Source organism: Narcine bancroftii, chromosome 5, assembly GCF_036971445.1.
Source record: "Narcine bancroftii isolate sNarBan1 chromosome 5, sNarBan1.hap1, whole genome shotgun sequence".
NCBI classification, from domain to species: domain Eukaryota; kingdom Metazoa; phylum Chordata; class Chondrichthyes; order Torpediniformes; family Narcinidae; genus Narcine; species Narcine bancroftii.
In genome coordinates, this window is record NC_091473.1 from 218,820,167 (window position 1) to 218,832,363 (window position 12,197).

General features: G+C 33.8%; 1 protein-coding gene across 13 annotated transcripts in view; it reads left to right on the plus strand.

The window, feature by feature from the left end:
- sycp3 (synaptonemal complex protein 3) overlaps positions 1–12,197 on the plus strand; it is a 63,030-nt gene that overhangs the window by 14,883 nt on the left and 35,950 nt on the right. For 12 of the 13 annotated variants that reach the window (XM_069941277.1, XM_069941281.1, XM_069941283.1 and 9 more), the window contains one exon: positions 2,367–2,401. In XM_069941277.1, coding sequence (XP_069797378.1) covers positions 2,367–2,401 — 35 coding nt within the window. The remainder of the gene's footprint in view (positions 1–2,366; positions 2,402–12,197) is intronic. The other variant, XM_069941289.1, reaches the window with a different exon arrangement.

Sequence of the window (12,197 nt, forward strand, 5' to 3'; positions counted from 1 at the left end):
CTGGTAAGTATCGAAATTAAAATAATTTCATTCTCAGAGCACAGGAAGAAATTGTGAATTTAATGTAGGTAGGACTGACTTTTTTATTTATGTTGTGTTTTCTGTAGCCTTGTCCCTGAATTTAGTTCCTAAATTCTTTTACCTTCTGGTCAACTCATTCCAGTGCTTTTCATCCACCTGATACTAAAGTAAGTCTTGGCAAACTGTACAGTCAAGGCTAGCAGAACAGAAGCTGTTCCCACATTAGCACAGAGTTAGCAGCCTTTCTAATTTGCATCTTTCTGAAGCTGAACCAGAATGATTTCAATCTAGCAGATCCTGAGATAAGCTTCAAACCACTTATCAGTTGCTGTTTCCTCCTGAACTATGCTGTGTTCTAATTCCCACAATAATTTATTCATCCTTCATATCTTTTTGAAATTCTTACCCTTACTTTTGACTCTTGCTGTGGCTTTGCCCCTCTATTCTTTCTCTCCAATTCTGTCTTTGGACATTCCTGAAGTCAAACATTAAATATTTTACTTGTTTCCAAAGTCATATTAATATGCGTGCTTATTGTTTCTACTGTTTCTACAGCTTGATCAGTAACCCTATAAATAGAGCAATGAATGGGCTATATTAGACCTGGTCTCTCAGTCCTGCTGCAAAAAGAAATTGGATCTCCAATCTGCAAGTAATCCCCCTCACAGTGTGTCATGAAATTAAATTTCTGCTAAAATCAAGTTATGATTGTTTTTTTTTGATTCAGATGATTTTGTATCATTATAAGAATTCCAACTGCACAACACTTGCAGAGAGAGAACCATATAACCGTTTACAGCATGGAAACAGGCCATGTCGGCCCTCACCGAAGATAATATTTAAGTTCAGTGACTCTCCATCAAAATACAGTTGATGTTTTACAGGAAAATAATGGTGTTTGTTTTTCAGAGGCTTTGCCTGAATGTGTTGATAGTTTATACCTTACCAGTGCATGCTGACCTGATTGCCATGTCCACTCAGTCATGTTTATACAGGTGGGTTAGGATGGAGCGAAGGGACAAGGCTATAACATCATCTGTGAAATAGTTTCTTTTAAAGGCGAATTGAAATCACCAGACACTCTTAAGTATTTCATAATGGTGCCACAGGGCAGTAGTAATTGAGGCCTGTTATTGTCGCCCTCTTGGGTACCAGGAAAATGGTGGCTGTCTTGAACCCTGCGGACTAGTGCTCCTGCCACTAATTTCCAGGTCCTATTTTATTGGAAATTGATAGTATGCTTGGCAGATTCTAGAATCTCTAAAATTCCTAAAGCAAAATACATTTATTTACCCAGTCTTTGCATCATTATTAAAATGAAGAATTGAATTATGGAACTTGTTGTTTCCTGATAATCTGCGCAACTGCCAGTTCAACGCAATTATTTAAAAACAGAAAAGGATCACAAATAGGCACTCGTTGGTCAGCATCAAAAAGATGGACTGAATTTTTTGTGTTTGGCAGTGAGGGTAATCACATTCATCAAACTGTTCTAGAAACTGTCTCCACAGAAAATCTACAAGGGTTCTTAGCTGTCATCACTCCATTTTGTTCATTTCCTATTCCCAGAATTTAAAGAAATTCTACTTTGCACTGATTGGCAAAGGAATGATCGGAAAAAGTATAAGTGAAACATTTTGTCCATTGAAAGTTTTTGTAAAAGAAGTTAGAAATTTAGTTGTAAACAGGAAATATAAAACTGAAGTTAGACCTACAGGACTTGTAGCTTGTAAATGTTGGTGTAAGCTCATTCATAATAAACAAAGTATCTTGTTTCTATCAACTGATATTTTTTTCATGGGATCTGGACATCACCAGCAAGACTAGCATTTGTTACCTCTCCACATCTACCTTTAGAAGCATAGCGCTGAGCAATCTTATTGAACTGTGGGCCATGCTGGTTATTAGGTATAGAGTTACAGGATTTAGACCCAACACTGATGAGGAATGGTGATATTTATCCAAGTCAGGATTGTGTGCAACTTGGACGGAAGCCGAGAATGATTCCTATGTGCTTGCTGCCCTTGGTGGCAGAATTACTGAATTTGAAAAGCATTGTCCAAGTAATCCAGGCAAAGTAACTACAAGCTATCTTTCAGTTCTTGTATCACACAGTTCTGGCGAGATACAGTACAAGAAATAACAGAAATGCCATTCAAGTCTCCACCAGAATGAATGGTAATAAAATGTAAAAAAATACATTCCATTTATATTTCTGCTTTATCTTTAGAATTCTTCCTATCCAAAAAGAATCACATTTAGTTTTGCTTTAATTTGAATAATATCAATAATAAATGGCAATACAGGTGAATAAACATATTAATTATTCTTATCTGTGTTTACAGCAGTGATGTGGCCACCATGCTTGAACGATTTGGAGGTGAGTGTTTTTATGATAGAATATTATAACAGGATATTATCTAATAACCTATTAGACAACATGATATTTAATTGTAGTAAATTGAGGAACTGATGTTTGTTCATATGTAAAACTAAAATCCTCCAGAATTTTTTTTCATTCATTGCATCTTACATTAACATTAATTCAGTATTTTTAAAAACTGATAGGAATTATGGTTGGTTTCATGTATTGAATATTTTTAAAACAGTATAGCACATTTGCCAAAAATAACATGATTGTATTTCAGACGATTAAACCAGGAACCCATAACATTTGCAGAATGTCCATAAACACTTGCTTATTAAATCAGCTGTTCAAAGGGATTTAGCATGTAACATAGCCAGAAGCATAGCATTTTATAATGTTTATTCTTCCTAAGGAGGAACTTTTTTTCTCAACCCCTCAAGCACCACTGCTAAGGCATAGAGCACCTTTAATGGGAAAACATCCAGAGCAATATAAAAAAAAGTTTGTCTAGTCGAAAGCTCCTACTAACAACCTGATTCTCATTTTTCAGAATTGAACATAAACAAATCTCAGTCTAATGATCTTTACCATTGTTTCTATGTTTTTATTCAAAGAACAGTACAAAATAGGAACAGGCCCATGTGTCTGCTGAATGTGATATCTAAATCAAACTAAAATTCTGCTGCTTGCACTTTGATATCTCTCAAAAATTTACACTGCACATCTCCCTTAAACTTCCTCTCCCTCCTCTCAAACAAAGGCCCTCCAGTGTGTGACACTTATGCCCAGGGAAAAAGATTCTGACTCTCCACTATCAATACCTCTCATGATTTTATACACCTCCATCAGGTCTCCCCTCAGTTTCCTACACTCCCGAGAAAACAACCCAAGTTTGTCCAATCTCTCCCCATAATGTATACCCTCTTGACCAGTGGTTTTCAAACTGCCCCCTAAACTCACTTTCCATCTTAAGCAGTCCCTATGCCATAAGTACTCTGTGATTGTTAAGGGATTGCTTAACACTGTATGTGAGTAGGAAGGAAGGTTGAGAATCACTGTTCTAGAACCAATTGTTACTGAAATATTTTGCTTGAGAAAAATTGTCATTGGCCCATTTCCTTTGCACAAAACGAGTCAATTAGGTATGATTAAAACAGTGGTTTCTTTTTTTTATATAATTTTTAAATTTTTCACACTGTGAACCATATCAACCAAAATATGTACAAACGTTTCTCATTAAATATACACAGTGGCATTTTCTCCCTTTTATCCCCCTTTCCCTCCCTTCCCACTTCCCACCCCCCTCCAAAACCCATAAATATTGAACATATACAATACAATAAAACCATAAAATAATATCTTCACACAAAGGAAAATAAACAAGAAAAATGCGTCATCTGTTTGTTACACACTGAATCAAGTCATTTTGTAAGCTCTCTCTGTTATGTATGGTTCCCAAATTTGTTCAAACAATGTAACTTTATTTTTTAAATTATATGTTATTTTTTCCAATGGAATACACTTATTCATTTCCATGTACCATTGCTGTATTCTCAGGCTCTCTTCCATTTTCCAAGTTGACATTATACATGTTTTTGCTACTGCTAAAGCTATCATAATGAATCTTTTTGCACTTTATCCAATTTGAGGCCTAATTTTTACTTCTTACGTTACTTAAAAGAAAGATCTCTGGATTTTTTGGTATGTTATTTTTTGTGATTTTATTTAATATCTGATTTAGTTCTTCCCAAAACGTATTCACTTTCGTACGTGCCCAAATTGCATATATTGTTGTTTCCATTTCCTTCTTACAGCGAAAACATCTATCTGATAATATTGAATCCCAATCTTTTAATTTTTGAGGAGTGATATATAGCCTGTGTAACCAATTATACTGTATCATGTGTAACCTTGTGTTTATTATATTCTTCATAGTTCCAGAACAACTTTTCCCATACTTCATTTTTTACCTTTATGTTTAAAGCCTTTTCCCACTTTTGTTTAGGTTTATAGTTTATTTCATCATTTTCCTTATCTTGCACCTTAATGTACATGTTCGTTATAAATTTTTTAATTATCATTGCGTCTGCAATCACATATTCAAAACTGATTCCTTCTGGTAATCTCAATCTGTTTCCCAATTTATCCTTTAAATAAGCTTTCAGTTAATGATATGCAAACATTGTACCATGAGTTATTCCATATTTGTACTTCAACTGTTCAAATGTTAATAAATTATTTCCCAAAAAACAAATTTCTATTCTTTTGATTCCTTTTTTCTCCCATTCTCTAAAGGAAAGGTTATCTATTGTAAAAGGGATTAGTGGATATTGCATCAATAATAATTTTGGTATTTGGTCATTTGTTTTTTTTTTCTTTCTAGTGGATCTTCTTCCATATATTAAGTAAATGATGCAATACTGGTGAGCTTTTATATTGCCCCAACTTTTCATTCCGGTACCTTCTCCCCTATTTTATCTAGTTCTATCTTAGTCCAGTCTGGTTTTTCCCTTGTCTGGTAAAAATCCGGCTCTATAATAATTTTTAAAGTTTGGTAACTGCAAACCTCCTTGATTATACCTCTCTGTTAATTTATCTAATGCTACCCTCGGTTTCCTCCCTTTCCACAAGAATTTCCTTATTATTCTCTTTAGTTCCTTAAAGAATTTTTCTGTTAAGGGAACAATGTTTGAAATAGGTAATGTATCCTTGGGAACACGTTCATTTTAATGCAGTTTACCCTCCCTATCAACATTAACGGTATTTTTTTCCAGTGTTTTAAGTCTTCCTGCAATTTCTTTATTAGTGGCTGATAATTTAGTTTGTACAAGTGGCTTAAGTTATTATCTAACCTGATCCCTAGGTATCAGATTGCTTGTGCTTGCCATTTAAATGGTGATTCTTTTTTAAATTCTGTATAATCCGCATTACTCATTGGCATCACTTCACTTTTCTTTGCATTGATCTTGTACCCCAATATTTCTCCATATTCCTTCAATTTATTATGTAATTCTTTTATTGATATCTCTGGTTCTGTTAGGTATACTATGATGTCATCTGCAAATAAGCTGATTTTATATTCCTTCTCCTTTATTTTTATCCCTTTTATTTTATTTTCTATTCTTATCAGTTCTGCCAAAGGTTCTATTGCTAAGGCGAACAATGAGGGGGATAATGAACATCCCTGTCTAGTTGACCGACTGAATTTAAATTGGTTCGATACATATCCATTTACTGCTACCTTCGCCAATGGTCCATTATACAATGCTCTAATCCAATTAATATATTTTTCTGGTAGATTGAACTTCTGTAATACTTTAAATAAATAGTTCCACTCTACTCTGTCAAAGGCTTTTTCTGCATCTAAAGCAACAGCCACTGTTGGTTTCTTATTTCCTGAACTGCATGAATTAGATTAATAAATTTACAGACATTATCCGCTGTTTGTCTTTTCTTAATAAATCCACTTTGATCTTGTTTTACTATTTTTGGTACACAATTGGCCAATCTGTTGCTAATAATTTCACTATTATCTTATAATCTGAGTTAAGTAGAGATATTGGTCTATATGATGCTGGTGTTAATGGATCCTTCCCCATCTTTGGTATTACTGTAATTATTGCTGTCTTACATGAATCTGCCAGTGGGCTGATATCGCCTCAAACCGTGCATCTTGGCGCCTCGCAGTTCGGCGGGCAGCAACCTCCTTTGAAGAAGACCGCAGAGCCCACCTCACTGTCAAAAACCCAACACCCAACCCCAACCAACCAATTTTCCCTTGCAACCGCTGCAACTGTGTCTGCCTGTCCCGCATCAGACTTGTCAGCCACAAACGAGCCTGCAGCTGACGTGGACATTACCCCTCCATAAATCTTCGTCCGCGAAGCCAAGCCAAAGAAGACATGAATCTGGGAAGTTTTGTGTTTCTTCTTCCTGGTTCATTACTTCCAGGAGAGGAGGAATTAATAACTCTTTAAATGTTTTATTAAATTCCATCCTCTCCTGGTGTTATATTGTTTGGCAGCTTTTTTAATATATCCTGTACTTCCACTATTTCAAATGGTTTTATTAGTTTGTTTTGTTCCTCTTCTTGCAATTTCAGCAGTTCAATTTTAGTTAAAAACTCCTCTTTTTTATCATGTTTCCCCTCATTCTCAGTTTGGTATAATTGTTCATAAAATTCCTTAAAGTTTTCATTAACCTCTGTTGGATTATATGTAATTTGTTCATCCTTTTTCCTTGATGCCAGTATCGTTCTTTTAGCTTGTTCTAAGTTGCCAGGCTAATATTTTATTTGTTTTTTCTCCCAGTTCATAATACTTTTGCTTTGTTTTCATAATGTTCTTCTCCACCTTGTATGTTGTAATGTTTCATATTTTATTTTTTTTGTCCGCCAATTCTCTCTTTTTTGTTATATCATCCCTTTTTACTAGTTCCTTTTCTGTATTTACTATCTCCCTTTCCAACTGCTCTATTTCCCGATTCTAATCCTTTTTCATCTTAGTTACATAACTCATTATCTGTCCTCTAATGAAGGCTTGCTTTCATTGCATCCCATAATATAAATTTGTCTTTCACTAATTCTATATTTATTTCAAAATATGTTTTAATTTGGTGTTCAATAAACTCTCTAAATTCCTGCCTTTTAAGTAGCATGGAGTTTAACCTTGGTGTTCTTGGTGGGATGTCCTCCAGTTCTGTTGCTAATAACAGGAGTGAATGATCTGATAGTAGTCTAGCTTTATACTCAGTTTTCATAACTCTCCCTTGAATATTGGCCGACAACGGAAACATATCAATCCTTGAGTATGTTTTGTCTCTACTTGAATAATATGAAAATTCCTTCTCTCTTGGGTGTTGCCTCCTCCATATATCCATAAGTTTCATTTCCTGCATTGATTTAACCATAAATTTGGCTACTTTATTCTTTTTGCTTGTCTTTTGTCCAGTTTTATCCAACATTGGATCCAAATTAAGGTTAAAATCCCCTCCTATCAATATATTTCCTTGTGTGTCTGCAATCCTCAAAAAAATATCCTGCATAAACTTTTGATCTTCCTCGTTAGGTGCATATATATTGAGCAAGTTCCAAAATTCTGAGTATATCTGACACTTTATCATTACATACCTTCCTGTTGGATCTATTATTTCCTCCTCTATTTTGATTGGTACATTTTTATTAATCAATATAGCTACACCTCTAGCTTTTGGATTATATGATGCTGTTGCTACATGTCCTACCCAGTCTCTCTTTAATTTGTTATGTTCCACTTCAGTTAGATGTGTTTCCTGCACAAATGCTATATCTATTTTTTCTTTCTTCAGTAAATTTAATAGCCTCTTCCTTTTAATTTGGTTATGTATTCCATTAATGTTTATAGTCATATAGTTCAATGTGGCCATCTTATATCTTGCTTACACCTCTTTTCCACTTCCTCACCATCTCCACCCCCCTTTTTCCCATTTTCATCTCTTAGTTTTCCCTTATTAAACTCAATGTATGACAACACATTTAAAACATAAAATACTCCATCAATTCCCACACCCAATAATACCTTAACTCCAAATGCTCCCCTCCTCTTTGAGTTGCCCCTTATCCCTTGCTGGGCAACCACAGCTCCCCTTTCCATTTGGATTGTGATCTTGCTCGCAAGCATCAACTGATTTTGCAGTGATGGTTATTCCCTCTCCCCCAGCCCCCCCAGAAAACACTTTTTTTACACATATAACAAAGCTCTCTCTTTTCTTTCCTCCTTTACTTCCTTCCTTCCCTTCTCTTTTCCCTCTTTAGTTCTTTACATAAACATTGTTTCTACATCTTTATATGTACTTTATCACCGTTCTTCATTCTTGTTACATCTCTTCTGTCCTGCAAACATTCTGTGAATTCTTGTTCTTCCTCCGGATCCAATAACAGTCTGTTTTGCTCCCCAGGTTTAAATATTTTAAGCATGGCTGGATGTCTTAACATGAATTTATAACCTTTTTTCCATAAAATTGTTTTCACTGTATTAAACTCCTTCTCTTTAAGAGTTCAAAACTTAAGTCTGGATAAAAAAATATTTTTTGACCCTTGTATTCTAGTATCTTTAACTTTATTCCTTGCCCGCTCCAGTATATTTTCACGTCGTATATCTCAAAAATTGTACTAAGATGGATCTTGGGTTTTGATGTGTCTGCACTTTCGGAGCTAGTGTTCTGTGTGCCCATTCTATTTCCATTTCTTCCTGCATTTCTGTCGTTCCTAGGACCTTCGGGATCCATCCTTTTATAAATTCCTTCATGTCTGTGCCTTCTTCACCCTCCTTCAGACCCACTATTTTTATGTTTCACATACTATAATTTTCCAACATATCAATTTTCTGTGATAACAACTCTTGTGTCTCGTTAACTTTTTTGTCACTTTCTTCCAATTTTTCTCTTGTCATTCACTTCGTTTCTACAGCTATTTCCTGCTCTTCTACATTTTCTACTCTTTTCCCTATTTCTGTCATGACCTGTTCTAAACTTTGCATTTTATCTTCTGCTCTTTTCATTTTTCTTTTAATTGCACTAAATTCTAATGATAACCATTCTTTTAATGATCTCATTTGTTATTCAAAAAAGGCTTTATCTATATTCTGTCCATCTGTTTTACCTTCTATTTCTCTGTGAAGATCTTGGTCTTCTTCTTCCTCTTCTGTGTCTGTACCTGTGTTTGTGTCTTCTTCTCTTCTTTGTGTCTGTGTCTCTTCTGTTTTTCCTGATGAGCTGCTTCTATCTCTTTGTTGGGCCTCCTCTTGCTGGGCCTCTTGCTGTTCGTCCTCCCCTCCTGGGCTGGCCGTCTGTCGAGCCTCCTGCCGTTGGTCCTCTTGTTGGTCACCCCTCCGTCTTTCTCCCTCGTCTGTTTCCTCGCTCCCTCCTCTGCTGCCTTCCTTTGTTACTGCCTCATAAACCTTTTTTTTTAAACTTTATTTATTCGTTCAAAATACAGATAATAAGTAACATATATAACAATAAAATATTGCATACGTGGAAAAATATTCATCTTAATTGTATTTATTCTACCCAATAAATTAATAGGTAAATCTTTCCATTTAATCAAATCAGTTTTAATTTTTTTTATTAATGGAACATAATTTAATTTATATAAAGATTGATAATTAACATCCAAAATTATACCCAAATACTTAATTTGATCCATCCATTTCAAATTAAGAATATTCTTATAAGTGAATAATCTCCTTCACTCACCAGTAATATTTCACTTTTTTCCCAATTAACTTTATATCCAGAAAGACATCCATATTGCATCAGACACTCCTTCAAATGTAAAAATGATTAAGCTGGATTTGTTAGATATACCAATACATCATCGGCAAATAAATTAATTTTATATTCCTCATCTAAAACTTTCATACCTTGTATCTGTATATTTTGTCTTATCAACTGTGCCAAAGGTTCGATCACTAACACAAACAATGCTGGTGATAAAGGACAACCTTGATGAGTAGATCGGGTCAATTTAAACGGTTCCAAAATCAAACCATTCGTCAGTACTCTAGCTACCGGTTTACTATATAAAGCTTTAATCCAACCAATTAAAAAAAGGACCAAACTTAAATTTCTCCAGAACTTTGAAGAGAAAATTCCACTCAAATCTATCAAACACTTTTTCGGCATCTAAAGATATCACCATTGGATGGTCTGAGGATTGTCGGAATCTATTAATCAAACTAATCACACATAAAATATTATCTGAGGCATATCTATTCTTTATGAAACCTGTCTAATCCATATGAATCAGCTTAGTTAAAAATTTAGCCAATCTATTCGCTAAAATTTTAGCTATAATTTTATAATCTACATTTAACAACGAGATCGTTGAAGATACTTTCAAAGGATCTCTATCCTTCTTTGGAATTACTGTAATTAAAGCACTAGAACAAGATTCAGGCAATTCATAATGTTCTCCAACCTGGCGAAATACATCTCCAAACAGTGTAGAGAAGTCATCATAAAAAATTTTATAAAATTCAACCGAAAATCCATCATCACCAGGCGATTTACCATTCAGAATTTCCATCATAGCCATTTTAATTTCCAAGTCAGTAAATGGTGCTTCCAACTCCTGTATATCTACATCCTCTAATGTCGGTAAATTCAACTGTGATTTTTTTTAAAAAATCAATCGATCCATTTTCTTGTTTTCCATCAGATGTATATAACTTTTAATAAAATGAACAAAATTCATCATTAATCTCACGAGGTTTATGTGATAAGTCAATTCCGTCTAACAGCGTTAATAGTCCTCGAAACCTGTTCTTTCTTTAATTGCCATGCCAATACCTTATGTGATTTCTCTCCCCATTCATAATATCGTGTTTAGTCCTATTAATCATACATTCAAATTGATAATATTGTAGAGTATTGTATTCCAGTTTCAACCTAGACAATTCTATTTTCTGATCTTCTGTAGCATCTTTCTGAAATTCCTTTTCTAATTCACCAATCCGTTTCTAATTCAAGATCCTGATTTAATCGATTCTTTTTTATTTTAGAAGTATAACTAATTATTTGTCCTCTCAAATAAGCTTTCATAGCGTCCCATAATACAAATTTACTTTGAACAGAATTAGAATTTTCTTTCAAAAAGAAATTAATTTGTTTTTTAAAAAAATCAATAAATTCTGTATTTTTTAACAATATTATATTAAACCTCCAACAATAAGCCACTTGAATTTTCTCAGATGTTGCATATGTAAAGTATAACAAAGAATGATCTGAAATCACCCTACTTTTATATTCCGCTTATTGTATTTTCCCCTGTAAATGTGCCGATACTAAAAAAAAGTCAATCCTTGAAAACTATTCATGTCTAGTTGAATAAAAGGAGAAATCCTTCTCTGTTGGATTAAGACGTCTCCAAATATCCATTAAATTAAGATCTTTCATCAATGCTTGAACCTGAACTGCCATTTTAGATTTCTTAACTTTCTTCAGGTTTTATCTAATAAAGGTTCCAAAACACAATTAAAATCACCACCAACTAAAACATTATCATTAGCCTGACCCAGATATAAAAATGCATCAGAAATAAATGTTTCATCATCTACATTTGTGGCATAAATATTAAATAAAGTCCAAAATTCACTAAAAATCTTACAATTTAATTTAAGAATACATCCTGCCTTTTCCTCCATTGATTGTAATTCAAAAGATAAATTCTTATGTATCAAAATTGGTACACCTTTAGCCCTGGAATTAAATGAAGAAGAATATACATGCTCTACCCAGTCCCTCTTCAATTTCATACTTTCTTTGACATTCAGATGTGTTTCTTGTAAAAAAGCAACATCAATTTTCATTTTCTTAATATATGCCAAAATGCGCTTACATTTAATTGGACTGTTTAAACCTCGAACATTAAAAGTAGCAAACCTCAACTTTGACATATCTACTAATATTACTAAGAACTAATAATATCAATATATAAAAACTCAAATCAATGTAAATAGGCCCTCCAATAGGAGAAAAAAAATCCACAAATTAAAGACTAAATAAAATGAAAATAAGTGAAAAAAAATAAAGAAAAATTAATTAACCAAAAAAAAAAGAAAAAGTGAAAAAAAAACTACCAAAAGGTAGTAATCCCTAAACAAAACTTGGGTGTGGATCACCCACCAGTGGCTGATGACTAATAGAACATAGAGCAAATCTCTCCCTTCCCAGCCGAACAAAGAATAACAACAAGATATCATAATGACATAAAAATAAAGTAAGAATAAGAAAGTTCTTCTATTCATCCAAGAGATTCCAAACTCGGAGA